Genomic DNA, 22,953 nt, shown 5'->3' on the forward strand with positions numbered 1-22,953 from the left:
ATAAGGACACTGCCACCACCATGATTCACTGTGGGCACCATGCATTTTTCTTTGTATTCCTCACCTTTGCGATGCCATACAGTTTTGAAGCCACCAGTTCCAAAAACATTTATCTTGGTCTCATCACTCCAGAGTATAGAGTCCCAGTAGTCTTCATCTTTGTCAGCATGGGTCCTGGCAAACTCTAGGCAGGCTTTTTTGTGCCTGGGCTTTAGGAGAGGCGTCTTTCGTGGACGGCGTCCATGCATGCCATTCCTCTGCAGTGTACACCATATTGGCTCATGGGAAATAGTCACCCCAGCTTGGCTTTCTACTTCTTTAGATAACTACAGTGAACTTGCATGCCAATTTTCTTCAACCCTTCTCATCAGAAGACGCTCCTGTCGAGGTGTTAACTTCCATGGACGACCTGGACGTCTCTGTGAGATGGTTGCAGTTCCATTTTTCTTAAATTTTTGCACCACTTTTGCTACAGTATTCTGACTGATAAGTAAAGCTTTGCTGATCATCTTGTAGCCTTCACCTTTGTGGTGGAAAGAAATTATTTTCTTTGGGGAATTCTGAAGAGACAAGTTGAGCATCACTCTCCATCCAGCATCCAGTCACTAAAAGAGGTCATTGTTGAAGAATGAAAAAAGATTGATGTTGCAAAATGTCGCCAACTTGTTCATTCCATGCCTAGAAGACTTGGTGCTGTCATTAGAAATCATGGAGGCCATACAAAGTACGAGATGTAGTAGTTTTTGTTGTGGGGTGTACTCATTTTTGCACCACCCTAATTTGAGTAAAACTGAAAAAAATGTGTAATCTAAGTTATATTATTAACCTTACTCTCACGTTATAAGTTAAACAGATGTTATATTAAACTTTGTCTTGTCAACATTTTGGAAATTGTTTGTGTTCATTGAGATATTGTTTAAAATGTTACTTTTCAAAGGGGGTGCACTCATTTACGCTGAGCACTGTATATGTGAGGTTTGGTAAGATTAGTGAGTGGATTGGTATAGACAGGGCTAATCTTTCTACAGGAACATGTACATATATTTGAAATATTGTTTTATGGTAAAACTGTCTTGGTTTATTTTACCTCATAACTAAAGCCAGTATTTCACTGGGCTGCGACAAATTGCAAGCATCATTTGCGAGAGAGTTTCAAAAGTGTCTTGAAACATTCGTGGGGCTTCTCAATTTCCCCGCATGAGTCGCAAAGTGTCGCTCCTTCATTGCTGAAATTTTGAACATGTTACAAAAAATTTGTGCGACAAAATTTATCTCAAAATAGCCGCAAATGCGTCGCTGGTGTCGCAAAGCCGTCACGAACTCTTCTCAAGTCAGTTTCCGTGAGGCTTCCTCTACTTCCCTGCGTGCCGAGGGAAAGCTGGCCTGCAACTAGTTGGAGACACAACAATTGCGGTAAAATATGCGAATATCAATTCAGTGTGATTTCAAGTGAAAATTGTCACTAATTTGCATATTTTATCGCAATTGTTGTGTCTCCAACTAGTCGCAGGCTGTCGCAGCCCAGTGAGAGACTGGCTTAATAATCAAATCAGAATGAATTTGGAATCTAACATTTTGGCTGCATCTCCCTGTTATTATCCCTTTAACTGATTCAACAAACATCATTCCTACTGAGCTAGCTAACAATTAAAAACAGGAAAAGTGCTTTTTTCAGAATTCTACAAAGAAGGAATTCTCCGATGGAAACACCGCTTGCAAAACTTTTTTTTAAATCATCGAAAAAGCTTTTATCCAAACACGTAAAAATTGCATTTGTTCATGAAAGAATCACGGTTACTGCACTGTGGAAGGCCAGTAGGGTTAAATTGGGGCGGGGTGGTACAATTGTGATTTTTTTTTTCCAGTTGGCGTTTGAGTTAAATATCCCAGTGATCATTATGCTTAGGTTTGCTTTATCTTGAGCCAATATGTCGATTGCCATTGTTGTACAAGTTCCTGTGCCTTGTGCAACAGCAATGCTAGCAGACAACTCCAAATAAAGTACTTTCAGTGCTATGAGCTGTATTTAAGCAGGAAATGAGAAGCATCACTGACAAACTCTAAAATAACAGAATCTATTTTTTTTCTATTAGGTGGTAAGAAAAGAAATGTATTAAATCAAACCAAACAAACAAGTGTTGCCAGGCAAAACAAACCTCGCCCGGTAGCACTTATGATGAATATGAATGAAGATATCGTGAAAAAAAAATAGGTACCCTATGGGTACATGTAGCTACTGCTTATAAATAAAATTGTTTTCTGATACCATGTCCATATACTGTAGCATATATACGAGGGTAAGTCAAAAAGTTCTAAGACAGATGTTATAATTTCAAAAGGTGTGAAAGATATCCCCCAGAATTCTACAAAGAAGGAATTCTCCGATGGAAACACCGCTTGCAGAAGTGTTTAAACTTAAATGAAGGATATGTAAAGAAATAGCTTTTGTTATTTTCATAAATAAAGATTTTTTTTAAATTTGTCTTAGAACTTTGTGACTTGCCCTCATATTTACTCTGTGAGGCAGTAGCCACAAAAATGAAACATAATCCAAAAATGAATAATTTAAAAATCACAGAAGTAAAATATACCAAGTGTCTGTACTTTATATTATTCGACTCTTACCTCTTACAGTAAAACCTCTGAACCGAGGCTTACACACGCTGTCGCCATGACCCAAACCTTTATTTCCCGAAAATGGCCCGGCGCTAGAACTCTGTGGAACGCACTTTCCCTCTGTAATAAGCATAAACATGTCTGAAAGCAATTTCTTTAGTCTAGTCCATTTATTTCGAATGGTGAACCGAATTGTATACACTCACCGGCCATTTTAATTGGAATACATGTATGCGCATGCACAGTGCACGATCGTTACACTCTTACATTCTTACAGCACGATGACGTAGTGGCTAGCGCCTCTATATGAGGCAGTAGCCACAACAAAAATGATTTTGACCTTTTTGGTGACCTTGACCGGATGACCCTCAAAATGTTGGAGGTTCTATTTGAGACCAATGCCCATCTATCCTGAAAGTTTCAAGAATATTGATCCAACCATTTTCCCAGAATATCGTTAAGAAAAAACCCCACCGAAAACAATACCTCGCCCCCTGGTGGACTCCGTCCCGGGCGAGGTAACAAAGATGTGTAAATAAAAGACAGACATTCATAAACAAAGATGTATGAATGAAAATAAATGAGACACTATTTGGAAAAATTCAAAATTTATTGTATTTATGAAAGATATATTGTCATTCCTTACAATAGTCTACTAACCCCATACGTACTTTGTTGCATGCAAACTTATAAATCTGATTAATGGAACATGTACATACTAGGAATATGTATTAACATAGAAATATTTAGAATTACAGTTCTACTTACTATATTGATTTTTTTGTTTGCAGTAAAATGTTTTGAAATTATTGTATCATTGAAAAGCCCAAAGACAGAATTGCTTTGTACTAGATGGCAAAGAATGCAAGCCCTACACCGACTATGATTAGTAGATGCAAAAATGAATAATAAAAGAGATTATGATTGTAATAAAATTTAAAAAACACAAAACTTTTTAAAGACATGTTTCGGCATATCCTATGCCATCTTCAGTTTCCTGAGGAATCCTATGCTTTATCTTAATTTTTTAATCTGTGTTGTAGTTGGTTGATTGGTTCATGGTGTATATATTGTCATGTGATGTAAGACTCGTCATTCCTTATTAAACTGAAGACGGTATGAGATATGCCGAAACGTCTTTAAAAAAATTTTGTGTTTTTAAAATTTCTCTTAATTTTATTGCTATCACAATCAATATAGGGGCGGCACGGTGGTGTAGTGGTTAGCGCTGTCGCCTCACAGCAAGAAGGTCCTGGGTTCGAGCCCCGGGGCCGGCGAGGGCCTTTCTGTGTGGAGTTTGCATGTTCTCCCCGTGTCCGCGTGGGTTTCCTCCGGGTGCTCCGGTTTCCCCCACAGTCCAAAGACATGCAGGTTAGGTTAACTGGTGACTCTAAATTGACCGTAGGTGTGAATGTGAGTGTGAATGGTTGTCTGTGTCTATGTGTCAGCCCTGTGATGACCTGGCGACTTGTCCAGGGTGTACCCCGCCTTTCGCCCGTAGTCGGCTGGGATAGGCTCCAGCTTGCCTGCGACCCTGTAGAAGGATAAAGCGGCTACAGATAATGAGATGAGATGAGATGAGACAATCAATATATTCAATAAGACCAATAACATATTTCTTATTTTTCCTGCACACTACAAGCATCTGATACGACCTAATTCCATCACACAGATTAGAGCAGCGGTGTGAAACTCAGGGGTAACAGGCCACAATACACTTAGTACCATGTCAAATCAGCCAGACTGAATATATTTCACTTACAAAACAAAATGAACAATTCATTACTATTACCATATTCACATCCAAATTGCGGTTTTACCATGCAGTGTCTTGCATAAATATTCACCCCCTTGAACTTTTTCATATTTTGTAGTGTTACAAACTGGAATGGATTTAATTGGGATTATATTGGACTAATATGTGGACTTAATGAGGAAATGGACTCCGATGTGATGATATGTAAAACTGGTAGCTTGCTAATGGAGAATTACTGATCAATTTATTGGTCTATTTTGCTCGAGTAGAAAAACAGATACAAACTTTTTTTTAAAATATTTTCCAATTCAGTTACTGAGAATATTTTAGATTTAGTTTCTGTGCCTGTTTTACACTCCTGGACGGGAGGACGGCAACATTACTGACTTTTCCAAACTTACGTGATCAGACAGATATATGCTTTGACTTTTGTGTTACTGAATGGAACAAAGGCCAGTCACCAATGGAGCTACCTTTGCTGCTGCACCCATTAAAGGAGCTGCTTTTGTCCCGACTGCCAACACGGCAGCTGCAAGCTCTGGTCCGAGCAGTGCAGTTAACTCTGCCGCCAGTCCCACAGGTGCTGCAGCGGTGAAAAAAAGTGCAGGTCCCAATGCTAATCCAGCTCCAGCGCCTCCCAAAAAAATGATGAGGGACTTCAGAATAGTGAAATATTTTTCATCGTAATACCATTTGCTTTCATCTTCATTTGAAGCTTTTTCTCTCTCTTCTTGTTCTCTTCTTTGCTCTTCTTCCTTGCTCCATTTTTCGATGTCCCTTTTGTTTTTTTCACTTTCTTTTATCTTTAATTCCATCTCTTTCTCCAGCTTTCTGAGCCTGTTTTTTGCAGTCTTTAGAGACTCCTGCAGCAACTGCAGCTCTCCATAAGGTTTTTCATGCTTTTTGTGAATTTCTGCTGTTAAATGGCAGATTTCACCCTGGATTTGACTCTTGCGTCTTTCTATCTCCTGCTTCTCTATCTCCAAGGCTTTCATGATATCAGCCTTGCGACGTTCAGCCATCTGTTTTACTTCCTGCTTGGCCTTCTGAATTGATGCATTTAGTTTTTCTTGCTTTTTCTGTTCCAATATTGCCAGTGCTTTCTCTACAACCTCTGTTTTCTGGTTGGTGAAGTGACCATAGTTGTTCTGTTCCAGCATCTCATCCAGCTTCTTCAGGAGCCGTTCCACCTGGTCCCGGTTCTCTGGGTTCTTGTTGTTGAAAGCCAAGAAACGGCATCCGAATCGTGCAATGACATCCTGGATTCTTTGGCCCTGTTCTGATATAAACTGCTCAATTGTCTCTTCTTCCAGCTCGTCTTCACGGGTAAATATGATGATCGTGTGGTCACTGATTTTCTCCTCGAAAACTGCCTCAATCATATCTAAAGTCTTCTGCTGCTCCTCTGTGAAGCGAGCGATTGGTATGATGAGCAGAAATGCATGTGGTCCAGGTGAACACATGGTCAGACATCTTAGCACTTCCTGTGCTATCTCACTTGGCTGGACGGAGGTGTCAAACCACCCAGGAGTGTCAATCAGTGTCAGGCTCCGCCCATGAACCACTCCAGATTCCTTCTGGCACTGGTTTGTCACTGAGTTCATGCTCACTTTAGATGGGAAGCATTTTTTACCCAAGATGGTGTTTCCAGTGGCACTTTTACCTGAACCTGTTCTGCCCAGCAGCACCAACCGTAGCCGAGTTCCTGGGGACTGAACGGCTCCATGGAGACTGGTGGAGTTTCGCCTCATCTCTGGATGCTGTTGGGATGGAAAGACAAACTTATATTTTAGTAACACCAACAGAACAGTGTAGGGTACAGAGTGAACAATGAGAAGGAGAGAAAAAAAACAGGAAAAGTCTATAAACTACTCACTATTTTAAATGAAAAACAAAACCTTTCCTCAGAAATCAAAATTCTGGTCTCTCTCTCTATGTAGCCCCCTTTCATCTAAGTTTCATTTCCTCGCTAAGGAATAATAGTACTGTACTGTGGAAAGCCACTGGGGTCCAAATGAGAGAGAGAGAGCTGTTACTGTACCCCTACTCAGGGAGTTTCTCTTGCTGCACTCTCAATGGCTGTATTTTACACAATGCTCTTCACATTTTGTCACTCATACTGTTTTCCATCAACAGATTAAGTTTATAAATGTAGAGGTAGGTGCCGTGTCTTTCTGTGGATTTGAAATGGAATTTTTAAATCTCATCTCATCTCATTATCTCTAGCCGCTTTATCCTTCTACAGGGTCGCAGGCAAGCTGGAGCCTATCCCTGCTGACTACGGGCGAAAGGCGGGGTACACCCTGGACAAGTCGCCAGGTCATCACAGGGCTGACACATAGACACAGACAACCATTCACACTCACATTCACACCTACGGTCAATTTAGAGTCACCAGTTAACCTAACCTGCATGTCTTTGGACTGTGGGGGAAACCGGAGCACCCGGAGGAAACCCACGCGGACACGGGGAGAACATGCAGACTCCACACAGAAAGGCCCTCGCCGGCCCCGGGGCTCGAACCCAGGACCTTCTTGCTGTGAGGCGACAGCGCTAACCACTACACCACCGTGCCGCCCACGAATTTTTAAATGTATTTTTTAAAAAATAACTTTTCATTATTCAGTGTCACCAGATATTAAAATGTGTGACCTTTATTTGTGCTTGAGATACATACAAAAGATGAACAGTGTTTGGCAGTGGCGTGCACAGACATTTTGGGGGGCAAGTGCTCTGGGGGGGAAAAAGGGCACTGTAATCTGTTACATTTATAAACTTAATCACTTTTTTGCGCATGTGGAACACCTTATTATAAAAGTCTGAGATTTAACCCTCCTCTTGTGTTCGGGTCGCCACTGACCCGTTTTAGTTTTTAAAGGTGTAAAACAACCACATAATGTTAATTTATTACATCAAGGCTTTTTGACTTTGCCAGGAATCTCTAGTTGAACAAAATAGAAAAAGAAATTTTTGTTTTCCTAAATCTGAAAATGGTCTAGCAAAAAATATAATACTTATGTGCAGTTGTTTCTGTATGCGACGGACTACTTCACGACAAAATAATTACAGCTTGGGCTTAGAGGGCAAATAATACATTTTCACTCGATTCATGTGTTACCTGGCTGGTGGGGCAGGGGAAGAGCTGACTGACTGCCCGATGTGTTGTCTGCGCTACGACAAGGCCGTGGCTTCCAGGACGCTATGCTGCTGCAACCTCACATTGAATGCACTGCACGCTTGTTCACGTGACAGAGCAAGAGAGACAGAGGTCCGGTGTGTGTGCGGAGGGGGCACACATCGGGACATAATTTTCACACACGCTTTTAATGCCGCGGCTTTTCTAAAAGATCATGTCGACATTGGCCTCAGTAAACTGTAAAAAAAAAAAAATTCAAAAGGGCACTTTTTTGGACAGAGGGCAGAGGGGCAGGTGCTTGAGCACCACCTCGTGTCTATCTGTGCACGCCACTGGTGTTTGGTTTAGGGAAACATGTATTTTGAGAACTACTGAACATGGTAGTGACCCGACATGTTCCCCAAGTGATTGTATCCTCTGCACTTTTTTTTTGTGCACGGTGCACATGCCATTAATTGGGCCTGACGTTCACAAATCTCTGAAGAAAAAGGACACAACATGTTGAGGTGAATAGCATTTTTCGAGGTATTTGTTATTTGGACTGAGTTAACGGCAACCTAACCAATCACAATTAAGCAGGTTAGGAATGTGTCAGAATGAATACATTGCATTAAGTTAGTGGGACTTTGATGAAAAGACTGGGACTTTCATATGAAGCTCCTTGGGTGTGAATTAACTAAATTAGCTTGCAGACTGAATTTGACAAGAGAATATGCAGTTTTCTACAACCTTGATTTCCTGGTTGGTGAAGTGACCGTAGTCATTCTGTTCCAGCACCTCATCCAGCTTCTTCAGGAGCCGTTCCACCTGGTCCCGGTTCTCTGGGTTCTTGTTGTTGAAAGCCAAGAAACGGCCACCGAATCGTGCAATGACATCCTGGATTCTTTGGCCCTGTTCCAATATAAACTGCTTAATTGTCTCTCCTTCCAGCTCGTCTTCACGGGTAAATATGATGATCGTGTGGTCACTGAGGTTCTCCTTGAAAGCTGCCTCAATCATATCTAAAGTCTTCTGCTGCTCCTCTGTGAAGCGAGCGATTGGTATGATGAGCAGAAATGCATGTGGTCCAGGTGAACACATGGTCAGACATCTTGACACTTCCTGTGTTATCTCACTTGGCTGGACGGAGGTGTCAAACCAGCCAGGAGTGTCAATCAGTGTCAGGCTCCGCCCCTGAACCACTCCAGATTCCTTCTGGCATTGGTTTGTCACTGAGCTCATGCTCAGTTGAGATGGGAAGCATTTTTTACCCAAGATGGTGTTTCCAGTGGCACTTTTACCTGAACCTGTTCTGCCCAGCAGCACCAACCGTAACGGAGTTCCTGGGGACTGAACGGCTCCATGGAGACTGGTAGAGTTTCTGAACTGAGAACGCCTCATTTCTGGATGCTGTTGGGATGGAAAGGCGAACTTATACTTTAGTAGCACCAACACAAAGAATATTACAAAGTGCCTCGAAGATATGAAGTTTATCTTTGAGTGGTAAATATATTTCACAAGTGAGTGAATCAAACAAGTGAAATATTTTTCAACACGAGAAGATAAGCTTCATATCTTCATGGCACTGTGTAATATTCTTTTTACTGTATAGACACACTGACAAAAAATACGCAACTTAATCAAAACAATTTTAATTTTGAACTGGCTCACTATTTTGACAATGTGCGTCAAGTCAGTGGGAAAATATTGGTAGTGAAGTCATCGGAGTGAAATATCAGGAATTATTATACATACAGGACACTTTTTTGGTGGAATAAAAGCATGTGTTCTATTCCCTTGTAGCGGGTTTCATTCATTTGGTTTGATAGCATGCAATATTGTTAGGATATCACTTATCCTATGTGTATTACGTCACTCTACCCAATAGAGAATGAGCGTTGAATATGGTTTATGATATTGCATGGTTGTCAAAACAACATGACGTAAAACTTCCATGCTATTGAGTGACTGTGACAGTTTGTAAACAACCATAACCACTAGGTTTGCTTCGTTAAATACGGAAGATTTTGAGAGAATTTTGAAAGAGAAAGACATGTTGAACACCTGAAAGGAATGTGCATGTACGGTATTATAATAATAATATTGACTGGCTTTTTTTCATGGTATATCAGATATTCATTCAGCAACTTGTCTTTGACTCGTTCAATATTATACTAGCTGAATGGAATATATCTGATATTCCACTCACTGCCAGCCAATATTATTTAAATACGTCACTCAGATCCGTGATATATATCTGGAAAAAAATAAGGGACAACTTCAATTTTTTTTTTTAAGTCAGTATCTGTACGGCAGCCATTTCATTCCAGCGTCTGTGCTGGAATTCCAACACAAGCACACCTCATTTTACTTTTGAGGTACTGATTCCTAGATCACCTGAACCGAATCTTATTTAACAAGGAAAAGTATTAAAACCACTGCTGTGGCCATCACTATCCTCTTGCAATAGGACCAGTTTAGATGGCAAAAACAGGGCTAGTAGTACCTTAAATTTATTTGGAATACAAAAATATTCATTCATCATGTCAAAAGAGTTAAAGAGAAAAGTTTTGAGTGAGAAAAAGAAGGGTTCAATTCTGGCTTTACTGGCAGAAGGATACAGTGAGCTTCAGGTTGCTTCCATCCTCAAAATTTCAAAGACTACAGTTCATAAGAACAAGGTCATGCAGCAGACATTGGGGACAACAAAGTTACACACTGGCAGAAGGTCAAAGCAACTCTTCACTGACCAGGATGATCAACTCTTTCAAATGTCACTCAACAGCTGGAGGATGACATCAAGTGACCTATAAAAAGAATGGCAAATGGCAGCTGGGGTTAAGTGCACAGCAAGGATGGTTTGAAACAGGCTCCCCTTGGTGGGATTGAAGTCATGCAAAGCTAGGAAAAAAGTCCATCAATGAGAAGCAAAGAAGAGCCAGGCTGAGGTTTGCTAAAGACCATAAGGATTGGACCGTAGAGGACTGGAGTAAGGACATCTTCTCTGATGAGTCCAATTTTCAGCTTTTCCCATCACCTGGTAGTCTAATGGTTAGATGGAGACCTGGAGAGGCCTACAAGAAGGCACAGTGTCTTGTATCCATTTTGAAATTTGGTGGAGGATCAGTGATGATCTGGGGGTGCTTTAGCAATTTTGAAATGGGCCAGATTTTAATTGTGAAGGACATCAATCAAGCCATGTACAAGGTTATCCTGGAAGAAATCTTGCTTCCTTCTGCTCTGACAGTGTTCCCTAACTCTGAGGATTGGGTCTTCTTGCAGGACAATGCTCCATGCCAAGTAAATGGCAGCTGAGGTTTGCTAAAGACCATAAGGATTGGACCGTAGAGGACTGGATTAAGGACATCTTCTCTGATGAGTCCAATTTTCAGCTTTTCCCCATCACCTGGTAGTCTAATGGTTAGATGGAGACCTGGAGAGGCCTACAAGAAGGCACAGTGTCTTGTATCCATTTTGAAATTTGGTGGAGGATCAGTGATGATCTGGGGGTGCTTTAGCAATTTTGAAATGGGCCAGATTTTAGTTGTGAAGGACATCAATCAAGCCATGTACAAGGTTATCCTGGAAGAAATCTTGCTTCCTTCTGCTCTGACAGTGTTCCCTAACTCTGAGGATTGGGTCTTCTTGCAGGACAATGCTCCATGCCAAGTAAATCAAGGTGTGGATGGAGGACCACAGGATTAAAATCCTGTCATGGCCAGCCCAATCTCCAGACCTGAACCTCATTGAATACCTCTGGAATGTGATCAAGAGGAAGATGGATGGTCACCAGACATGAAACAAAGCTGAACCGGTTGAATTTTTGCGCCAGGAGGGGCATAAAGTCACCCAAGAACAACGTGAAAGACTGGTGGAGAGCATGCCAAGACGCATGGAATATCAGGGATATTCCAGCAAATACTGATTTCTGAACTCATCCAAAGTTCAAACATTAGTATTGTGTTGTTTAAAATTGAATAAGATCTTGATTTCTATGCATTATTCAAGGTCTGAAAACACTTCATATTTTTTTTGTTATTTTTGACCACTTGTTTCTGCAATTAAATGCTCTTAGTGACAAAAAAATGTGATGTGGAATTTGGGGGAAATGTCAGTAGTTTATGGAATAAAACAAAAATGTTCATGTTCCTCAAACACACACCTATAAATAGTAAAACCAGAGAAACCTATAATTTTGCAGTGGTCTCTTAATTTTTTCCAGAGTGATGTGATTTATTTAACTGATTTAAAAAATGCAAAAAATAAATAATTCTTGCAGAGCTAACAATAAGAAAGAACAAATAAAACAACAGGAAAAGTGCATAAACAACTCACTTTTTTAAATGACGAACAAAGCCTTTCCTTAGAAAACGGAATTTTGGTGTCTCTCCCCTTTTCTCTCTCTCTCTCTCTCTCCCTCCCCTTTTCTCTCTCTCTCTCTCTCTCTCATAGCCCCCTTCTCTTAAGTTTCGTTTCCTCGCAAAGGAATAATAGTACTGCACTGTGGAAAGCCATTGGGGTCCAAATGAGAGAGAGCTGTTACTGTACCCCTACTCAGGGAGTTTCTTTCACTGCACTCTCAATGGCTGTATTTTACAGTCCGTGTATAACTGTCATCAGTTACTTTAATAGTATGAATCATATTTTGAATATTGAGGGTAGAAATTAATCTTTTGGTTTATGTGTTCATTTTGTGAACAGTATGTGTGTGTATTATAATATGCATAGGTTTTATGTTGCATTGGGGCGGAACCTTTAATTGGAAGCCACTTCCCGTGGGACATAAATTTGAGAACACACATGTAAACAGGGCGGCAAGGTGGTGTAGTGGTTAGCGCTGTCGCCTCACAATAAGAAGGTCCGGGTTCGAGCCCCGTGGCCGGTGAGGGCCTTTCTGTGCGGAGTTTGCATGTTCTCCCCGTGTCCGCGTGGGTTTCCTCCGGGTGCTCCGGTTTCCCCCACAGTCCAAAGACATGCAGGTTAGGTTAACTGGTGACTCTAAATTGACCGTAAATGTGAGTGTGAATGGTTGTCTGTGTCTATGTGTCGGCCCTGTGATGACCTGGCTACTTGTCCAGGGTGTACCCCGCCTTTCGCCCGTAGTTAGCTGGGATAGGCTCCAGCTTGCCTGCGACCCTGTAGAACAGGATAAAGCGGCTAGAGATAACGAGATGAGATGAGACATGTAAACAGAGATATTTGGGGTAACAGTGGAAAAGGAGAGTATTCTTAAAGTCAGTGGCGATCCTAGAGTGATTTACTCCCCGGGCGAAACCCCCTGCTGGCGCCCCCCCCCCCCGCCCGTCTCGTTTTTTTTTCGGGGGTTTCTTTTGGGGGGAACCTTTTTTTTGGGGGGGGGACCGTTTTTTTTTTTTTCGCGCCCGCGCTTGTGCCCCCCCCCCCCGCGTTGGGCTCTGTATTAGCCAACAGAATGTTAACAGCTTTACATGGTCGTTTAAACATTTCTCGTCGTGTGTTGTACGTCGCGGACACGGCCCGTTATAAATTTGCTGTTACCAGAATGGCAATGATCAAGTTGTATCGTATTACTTAAGACTCTGTGTAATGTCATAGTAGTGTAGTACTATGGTAGTAAAGTCTTTTTGATGACTAGTACAACGTTCCGCTGGCGGGATTGTGCATATTATGGGGCTACGACAAGTTAGGCACACACATGCACACTGATGACGTCACCTGCGCAACTTTGGTATTGGGCTTCCCCATCCAAAATGTTCACCCCCCCCCCCCCCCCCCCCCCGCCCGTCTTGTTTTTTTTTCGGGGGTTTATTTGGGGGGACCTTTTTTTTGGGACCGTTTTTTTTTCGCACTCGCACCGCCCCCCCCGCGATGCCGCCCTGGGCGGCTGCCTGGTCGGACCGCCCCCAGGACCGCCCCTGCTTAAAGTGAATGGTTTTATTTTGCATTAACTTTTAAGTATTGTTCTGGAAGCCATCATGAAGAAAGGTGGAAATTATTAGTAGAGTTGAGCCAGATACTCAGCTGAAATGAGTATCCGGTACTGATAAAGCACTTTTGCCGAGTACGAGTATTATATGAGTAATACGAGTCAATATCTGTGCTCGGACTGAATGAAAATCCTCACACAGCGTCACAGCACCCCTCCCCTACACACACCGCTCTGCTCACTCACACAGCGTCACAGCGCCCCTCCCCTACACACACCACTCTGTTCAATCACACAGAGAACAGCTCTCTGTCTCTTTCCGTTAACGTTTCGGGTTTCTTCAGCTTCAAGTTTGTTTTTATTTCAGTTTGTACTTATAACCAGTAGAGTTCTGGTAAACATAGGTTCGTTCAGATGTGGTGCTTGGTAGAAAGCGATTTGCGTTGCGTCTCTGCCTGTCGGATTTTTTTTTTTTAACCGTTGGTTAAAAACAGTTTTTTTGACTTCACGCATTGAGTGTCTGACACTTTCTTGCTGTAATTCATGTAAAAATAAAGGTAGTAGTGGTAGAAGTATTACAAATTAAGCTACACTCACTCTCTCTCTCTCTCTCTCTGCCGGTCGTCGGAGTTTTTTTTTTTTTTTTAAACCATCAGTTGGCTCTAACCAGTTTTATTTTACTTCACGCACTGAGTGTCTGACACTTTCTAGGTAGTAGTGGTATAAATAATATTACAAATGAAGCTACACACACACACCTGGTATGGAAATAAAAAAATAAAAAAGAACCAAAAAAATAAAAAAGATCACACTGATCATAAAAAAATTAAAAGTTAAAAAAGAAAGTTATGTTGAGTACAGTGGCGGGTCCTGAAAATTTTCTCAGGAGGGGCAAATTATCCAATAATGTCATAAGGTGACTCATTCAACAGGTACATTATAGGTAGCCAGACATTATTGACTCTTTTTTGTTTTCTCTCTGCATATCACAGTTCCATGCCACTTCTGTCCACTAGGTGGCAGCACATTACAGAAATCTTTCACAATCAAAGAATAGTTTGGCTCCACAATGATCAATTCCAATTACGCCCTATTCACTATTCATATTATTTCAATATTGTATGATGTGAAATAGCCAAGAATTATATCTTTTATAAAGATATAATTCTTGGCTATGTCCAACAACTAAATAAGAAAGGAAACCATATTTTTTAAAAATAATACATATTTATTTGCCAATCTTGAAAGTACTGTTCTACAGAAGGTTCTGTAAATGGATTTTGTACTTCAAACTCCATGACCAGCAAGAATTTTACAGACTGTGCAACTTAAGGACAACAGAAAAGTGCACTTACTGTAACAAAACATTGTAAATAGTTGGCTAACATAACAATAGTAGTTGAATAAATAGATGAGTGGATCTTTAGATCTTGCAATTACTTGTATTTACCAAGGATATTACCAAAGTGCTAACTCTCAGAGCAAAGTGTGGCAAATATAAAAATGCACATTGAAAACATCAAAAGTGAACGGATTCTGTGTGTGTGTGTGTGTGTGTGTGTGTGTGTCACGAAGTCAACCAAACCCAGAAAACACCACAGTGACTGGAGCCCTCAGTTTCATCTTTGCCTCGTAGAGCTAACTCAAACACTCCACAAAATTTCACGCATTGGATGAGCCGGTTTAATATGTGCCTGTTCTTGCTCACCTCATCGTTGTGGCGGTGAACTGCTAGCCTGTAGCCCTCATCCAGCTGTGTAGCGATGTTCACTCTCCCAAAAGCCAAAAATTTCACGCAGCTGCCCATGTGAATCTTTGATGACTCATGTTTTTTTTATTTTCTCCGACAAATGATGCATGTCCGAAACTCCAGTGACCGTCCAAGCAGTGTTGTCCGTGGAGCCACCTCCAGGGTGGAAAAGTAAGCAGGGGTAGCAGAAAACCGCTGAGGTGTCCTCGCAGCCAGCTCGCCAGGATTTGCGCTGAGACCATGTTGAAGTAAAACCTCGAGTATATGATTTCCCCCACTTTGTCGAAATTTGTTTTATGTTTAGATTTGGTCGAGGGGGGTCCAGATTGTTTTGTTGCCAATTTAGCTTGATTTGATCGCTGACTAAATGGAACTTCTTTTAAGGACCGCACTGAATTGCTTTCCGCATCCATCTCACCTCAGAAACTGAGCGGATCGAACGCAACTTTGCCGCGCTTCGCAGTGACGTAAGCACGTTAGGGCAAGCCCCCCCGGAACCCATAGAGATTGCATTGAAGTATCAGTTAGGAGAAAAAAAAATATATTAACATGGGACTCTATCAGTGAACTCTTGGGCGATTTTCAACGTGACTGAAATCGCCCCAGAAGGGGCGGTACTCTAGAAGCAAGACCACCCTGACTGGACAATGATACCCAGAGACAGATTAAAACGGCCTAGAGCAGCACTGGTGAAAGTTTGTTTAAAAAAAAAACAACTTTTTTTTTCATTTTGGCAGTGCGTCGCCCAATCGCCCTTATGCACCACCCGCCCTTGGTTGAGTATGAACACTCTTGTTCATTACACTTCATTTCAAAATTGCAACCGCATGTGTTGTATTCATTGTTGCAAAACTTGTTCTGTAAATAGTTCGTTTGCTATCGTGATCAAAACCATTGATCTGAAGCTCAATGCTGATGCTGTCCTGTAAATAGTTTTCTAATCAGCAATAAATATAACAATTTCTGATCAACCCATATCAATTGCATGCTTAAAATAACATACTGGTTAAAACTGGTTAACATTACGTTTTAAAAGTTGAAGTAGGTGTAGTGTCTTTCATCCATCCATCCATCCATCCATCCATCCATCCATTATCTGTAGCCGCTTGTTCTACAGGGGCGCAGGCAAGCTGGAGCCTATCCCAGCTGACTATGGGCGAGAGGCGGGGTACACCCTGGACAAGTCGTCAGGACATCACAGGGCTGACACATAGACACAGACAACCATTCACACTCACATTCACACCAACGGTCAATTTAGAGTCACCAGTTAACCTAACCTGCATGTCTTTGGACTGTGGGGGAAACCGGAGCACCCGGAGGAAACCCACACGGACACGGGGAGAACATGCAAACTCCACACAGAAAGGCCCTCGCCGGCCACAGGGCTCGAACCCGGACCTTCTTGCTGTGAGGCGACAGTGCTCACCACTACACCACCGTGCCACCCCATAGTGTCTTTCAGTGGACTTGAAATGGAATTTTAAAAAAAACTGTAATGGCACTCCGTTAGCTCTTCCTTGGTTACTGTACCATTTCTCGAGTCAGTCGAAAAAACACTTTTTTTTTTCCATGCGAGCGACGAGACATGACAACTTCCCTTGTCTTTCTAAAATGTTTACTTAAAAACAACAAGGTAAATCACAAAGTCTTTTGAACGTGCACCAGACTTTGTGATTTACCTTGTTGTTTTTAAGTAAACATTTTAGAAAGACAAGGGAAGTTGCCATGTCTCGTCGCTCGCATGGAAAAAGAGTGTTTTTTCGACTGACTCGAGAAATGGTACAGTAACCAAGGAAGAGCTAACGGAGTGCCATTACATTTCGTCAAAAGACTAGCTTAACGAGCAGAGCAGCGGAGCTGGAGTTGCACTGTGTATGTGTGAGAGAGCGGGGCCCGTTGCATGAAAGGAAAAAAGGAGAGCTCACCCAAGGATGCTGAAGCAGAAACGGACTATTGTTTGAAATATTCTCCAAGACAAGGTACTGATAGATAATATCCAAGTGCAGTAAGACGAGCAGACGTGAAGTGGATAATTACGGAGCTCGAGCCGAAATTAAAGGACGATTGCAAATAAAAATGCAAGTTACGGATTTCCCCTGTGAATTGTAATGCAAGTCTTGAGTCAAACAACGTGGAGTTTGGCATCATTTTGAAAGGTTGTATTGCACTCGTTTTATGAAGAAAAGTGACTTTGAAGGAAAGTGCTTTTAAACTTTTGCATACTACTTGAGCCTTTACTCTGCAATATAAGACAGCTAATGAAAAGGAGCCAGGATGTCTTGAGGATACAATGGAACAGGGAAGGTCACGCAAGCTGACAGAGAAAGCACTACAGGAGAAATTACAAAGGCACATAGCACTGAGGAAGCACAACTTAGGAGCTCTCACAAGTAAAATAAGGGACATGGAGACATTGAAGAGTGATGCTCAAAATTTACAAAAAGAGTCAAAGAAGTGATGGAAAATGATTTTGCACTTCATTTACAGGGGCTTAGTCGCCACAACGATGAAGTCGTAAATCTTTTGGCTGAAGATGAAAAAATATATGACCAGGAAAAATGGTTTGAACCCAAAATGGCATCCATCACAAAATTTATGAAAGAAACTAAAAAATGGATTGCAGATGTATATGAATCTGTACGGCAAAGAGAGAAGGATGAGGACATTGACCCCCAAGATACTGTTACACCAAGTGACAGCGTTTCTCAGGTTGATGTCAATGATGATGGGCACACCCGCCCATGTGGATCTCAAGTTAGTCGCACGTCATCCACAACCCGAGTCGCAGCAACACGCATTAAACAAGAAGCGGAACATGCAGCCCTGCTTGAACGTGCAGCTGCACAGAAAAAAAGGCAACAGCTTGAGCTTGAAATGGCTGCATTTCAAGCTCAAAAGGAGACTGAAATGACCAGACTTAAAGTCGCAAAGGAAGAATTTGAGCTGGAGACTGCATTAGCTGAAAGTAGTGCAAAAATAAAGGTGCTCAAAGAATATGAGAACTCAGAAGATGGTTTGAGTAGCCACAGACAAGCACAAAAGCTACGAGGTGGGAACGTGAAGCAAGAAAGAACCAGCTTTCCTCTTCAACCAGGCAGCATGAACTTTCACACACCACCACAAACGCGGCACAATGTGGTTCCACAAGATTTGAACTATAATGCACCAACTAACAGAGATGAGGACATAATAAAGGTCATGAAAAATCAGAATGTAATTACGGAACTGCTAGTTAAACAACAGAAGCAATCTCAGCTACCCGTGAAGGATATTTCTGTCTTCAGAGGTGATGCACTGCAATACAAATCGTTCAAAAGAGTATTTGAGCACTCAATAGAACAAAGGACAGACAATGATCAAGACAAATTGTACAAGATCAAGTCAGATGATGGAAAAGCATTGAGTGCTTATGCAATGTTTTTGGTTGGATGTCGCAACTCTATGGAGGACATAGACTTCTTAGACGAGATGGACAATCCTACTAACCTACGAACAGTGGTATCCAAACTCATCTCATTATCTCTAGCCGCTTTATCCTTCTACAGGGTTGCAGGCAAGCTGGAGCCCATCCCAGCTGACCACGGGCGAAAGGCGGGATACACCCCGGACAAGTCGCCAGGTCATCACAGGGCTGACACATAGACACAGACAACCATTCACACTCACATTCACACCTACGGTCAATTTAGAGTCACCAGTTAACCTAACCTGCATGTCTTTGGACTGTGGGGGAAACTGGAGCACCCGGAGGAAACCCACACGGACATGGGGAGAACATGCAAACTCCACACAGAAAGGCCCTCGCCAGCCCCGGGGCTCGAACCCAGGACCTTCTTGCTGTGAGGCGACAGCGCTAACCACTACACCATCGTGCCGCCCGGTATCCAAACTACCTTACAAAATGAAAGAACGCTGGCGTGCTGAAGCTTTTGATATCAAAGAGCAAAGAGGCATAAGAGCAAGGTTTGCTGATTTAGTGAGTTACATAGACCGCCAAGCTAAAATAATGCTTGATCCACTCTTCGGTAATATACCAGACAGCCGCTCAGTCACAACTGGAAAAACTGAGCACAAAGAAAGGTATCCTGCAAAGAGAGAGATCCATGGAAGCAGTTTTGCCACAAACGTTTCAGCTGAAAACCAACGGTCTCCAGGATCATATATGAAACCAGCAAATTCAAGCAAGACAGGGATTGCCTTTGAGAAGCCATGTTTGTACTGCCAGCAATCTCACACCCTAGCTACATGTAGCCAAATCAAAATGCAGCCACACAAAGAACGCGTGGAGTTCTTGAAGCTAAAGGGCCTGTGTTTTGGATGCTTAACCCCTGGCCATCTCAGCAAATTCTGCAAAAGAAGAATTGAGTCTAAAGAATGTGCATTAAAGCACCCAGACATTCTACACACACCAAAAAGGGAAGTTTCTGTCTCACCTGACAAGAGTGATGGTGGCCACGGAAATAAAGCAAGTTCTGTTTCATCTGAGAAGGCTTGTGGTGCTCACAAAGAAAAAGTATCATGTGCTCAAGTTTCTATCGCTCAAGAATCTTGCAGCCTCACAGGGGCCGGAGAACCTGAATGTGTGCTGTCAATAGTACCAGTGAAGATTAAGTCAAAAAACTGTGACAAGTATGTGGAAACGTTTGCTTTCATGGATCCAGGAAGTACAGCAACATTCTGCACTAGAGACCTGCAAAGAAAACTGAACATTAAAGGGAAACCAACGCAAATACTTCTCAGCACCATGGGTCAAGACAAACCTGGGGAACAGAAACTCATGAACAGTTATGTGATATCGGACCTGGAAGTGTGCGGACTGGAAGACAACAAGTATATTCAGTTACCCAAGGTGTACACTCAACAACATACCTGTTCACACTGACAACATACCAAAGCAATCAGATATAGAGAAGTGGCCTTACCTCAAAGAAGTACGCTTGCCAGAAATAGAAGCAGATGTAGGCCTACTTATTGGAGCAAACTGTCCAAAGGCAATGGAGCCATGGTGCATCATCAGCAGTAGAGATGGAGGACCTTATGCGGTGAAGACTGCTGTTGGCTGGGTCGTGAATGGGCCCATAAGAAAAGAGCTGGACGACACCGAGAATAAACCACCTCGGTGTTCAGTGAACAAGATCTCTGTGATGGAAATTGAGAAGTTGCTGGTCCAACAATACAATGCTGACTTCCCAGAGCGTAACTATGACGACAAAGAAGAGTTGTCACAAGAAGACAAACAATTCATGCAGTTTGTGCAGGAAACAGCAACTTTAGAGAATGGACACCACAGCATTGGATTGCCACTCAGGAACAGAAGGCTTCAAATGCCTAATAATCGTTGTGTGGCAGAACAGCGCATAGCCACTCTACTCAGAAAGTTCAAGAAGAATCCTGGGTTCTATGAAGAGTACAAGGCCTTCATGGACACCGTTATTGACAAAGGCTATGCCATTCAAGTTCCAGCACATCAGCTGAACCGTGATGACAACAGAGTGTTTTATATACCACATCACAGGGTGTACCATCCTAAAAAAGGAAAGTTAAGAGTGGTCTTTGACTGTACAGCCTCGTTTCAGGGCCGGTCCTTGAATGATGAGTTACTTCAGGGACTCGACATGACCAACACACTGGTTGGCATCCTCTTAAGATTTCGTGAGGAGCCAGTAGGCATGATGGCAGACATCGAGTCTATGTTCTACCAAGTCAAGGTCCCAGAAGAGGACACAGATCTCCTCCGCTTTCTATGGTGGCCCAAAGGCAATTTGGATGGGCCTATGGAGGAATTTAGGATGTCAGTGCACCTCTTCGGGGCCACCTCATCGCCAAGTGTCGCTTCATATGCACTGAGAAGAACTGCTGAGGACCACAAAGACACTGCGTCCCCCAAAGCTGTGCAAACAGTCCTGCATAACTTTTACGTAGATGACTGTCTGAAAAGTGTAGCTACAGAAGATGATGCAGTGACCTTGGCTCGTGATCTTCGCACTGTGTGTGCCAGTGGAGGCTTCAATCTAACAAAATGAACAAGCCATAGCAGAAAGGTGTTAATGTCCATCCCAGAAGCACACCAAGCCAGTGAAGTAAAGGATCTGGATCTAAGCCACGACGCTCTACCAGTCGAGAGGGCTCTTGGCATACAGTGGAATACAGAAACACATATTTTCACCTACAGTATGAAGCTGCAAGACAAACCGATAACAAGAAGGGGCATTTTATCAATCATCAATTCGATCTACGACCCCCTCGGGTTCCTGGCTCCGGTCTTGCCTGCTAAACTCCTGTTGAAATGGCTTTGTAAAGAGCAACGTGGTTGGGATGAGAACATCGCTGAAAAACATGCTGAGGAGTGGAAAAAATGGAAAGAAGATGTTACTCACCTCTCCAAGTTCCATGTGGACAGATATTTGAAACCATCAGACTTCGGATGCATCACTGCAGCACGTTTGCATCATTTCTCAGATGCCTCAGATCATGAGGCATATGGCACTGTGTCTTATCTACTGCTAGAGAACAAGCAAGGCAAGAAGCATTGTTACTTCCTGATGGGGAAAGCAAGAGTGGCTCCACCCAAACAGGTCACAATTCCCCGACTCGAGCTGATGGCAGCAGTCGTCGCAGTGAAGATAGACAATATGTTACATCAAGAACTTCAAGTTCCACTGCAACCATCTATCTTCTGGACAGACAGCACAACCGTGCTCAGATATATTGACAGTGAAACTGCTCGATTCAAAACTTTCGTTGCAAACAGAGTCACACTGATTCGAGAAGCCACCAAGCCTTCTCAATGGAACTATGTTGGAACAGCAGAAAATCCTGCAGATCAAGCTAGCAGGGGCTTGAAGGCCAAGAGTTTGATGCAAGGAGGAACATGGATTAATGGACCAAACTTCTTGATGAACAATGAATGTGATTGGCCAACACAACCTATGGAAAGGCAAGAAAGCCTTCAAGATGATCCAGAAGTCAAAAGCACAGTTACAGTCAACACAATCGAAGTCAAAGATAACATGGAACCAATTAACAATTTGATCTACTACTATTCTGACTGGCATAAGCTAAAAAGGTCAGTTGCCTGGATTTTAAAGGTAAAGAAAACTTTGCAGCAACTGAAGGATGAAAGAAAAGGACCCTGAAAGGCAAAGGTCAAAGTTAGGACAGCATATGGAAAAATGCAAAACAACGATAGAATGGAAATCACTTACCTTGGATGATCTGGCTGCCGCAGAAAAGGAGATAATTATGTTTAGCCAAAGACAGAAATTTGGAGAAGAAATCAAAGCTCTGCAAAAAGGCAAACAAGTCAGTTGCAACAGTCGGCTGTTCAAACTAGACCCAATCCTTCAAGATGGCATTTTGAGAGTCGGAGGAAGACTTAACAAGTCGACTATGCCAGAAAATGTCAAACATCCAGCGATACTCTCTAAGCACAGTAGAGTCGCCACACTGATTTTGAGAGACATACACCAAAGAACAGGACACCGCGGACAGAGTTATGTTTTGTCACAACTAAGATGCAAGTATTGGATCCCACAAGCCAATTCTGCCATCCGAAAGATAATCAATTAGTGCACAGTGTGCTGCAGGACTAATGGAAAGGTCGGAGAGCAAAAGATGGCGAACCTACCGGAGGACTGCCTTATGCCCGCCAAACCATCTTTTACGAACACAGGTGTTGATTACTTTGGGCCATTTGATGTCAAGCGGGGCCAGAGTACAGTCAAGAGATATGGCATGATGTTTACCTGCCTCATCCTCAGAGCTGTGCATATTGAAGTTGCAGACAGCCTCGATACAGACTCCTGTAT

At 42.5% G+C, this 22,953-nt stretch overlaps 1 protein-coding gene across 1 annotated transcript; it reads right to left on the reverse strand.

Annotated features, from left to right (window-relative positions):
* Positions 1 to 4,057: 4,057 nt before the first annotated feature.
* Positions 4,058 to 11,903, reverse strand: LOC132871265 (GTPase IMAP family member 8-like). The gene is made up of 3 exons (XM_060905386.1): positions 11,823 to 11,903; positions 8,238 to 8,897; positions 4,058 to 6,132 (listed from the first exon to the last, which is right to left on the reverse strand). The coding sequence occupies exons 2-3, from the start codon at positions 8,886 to 8,888 to the stop codon at positions 4,807 to 4,809; spliced, it is 1,977 nt and encodes a 658-aa protein (XP_060761369.1). The 5' UTR covers positions 8,889 to 8,897; positions 11,823 to 11,903; the 3' UTR covers positions 4,058 to 4,806.
* Positions 11,904 to 22,953: the final 11,050 nt, after the last annotated feature.

The sequence above is a fragment of the Neoarius graeffei genome, chromosome 23 (assembly GCF_027579695.1).
Source record: "Neoarius graeffei isolate fNeoGra1 chromosome 23, fNeoGra1.pri, whole genome shotgun sequence".
Lineage (NCBI taxonomy): Eukaryota > Metazoa > Chordata > Actinopteri > Siluriformes > Ariidae > Neoarius > Neoarius graeffei.

What these genes read in the sequence shown, in the direction of transcription:
- LOC132871265 (XM_060905386.1), bottom strand. Translation starts at nt 8,888, where the DNA reads ATGAGGCGTTCTCAGTTCAGAAACTCTACCAGTCTCCATGGAGCCGTT. An exon ending in TCACCAACCAGGAAATCAAG is followed by an intron (nt 6,133 to 8,237) that starts GTTGTAGAAAAC and finishes CCATCCCAACAG; the next exon opens with CATCCAGAGATGAGGCGAAA.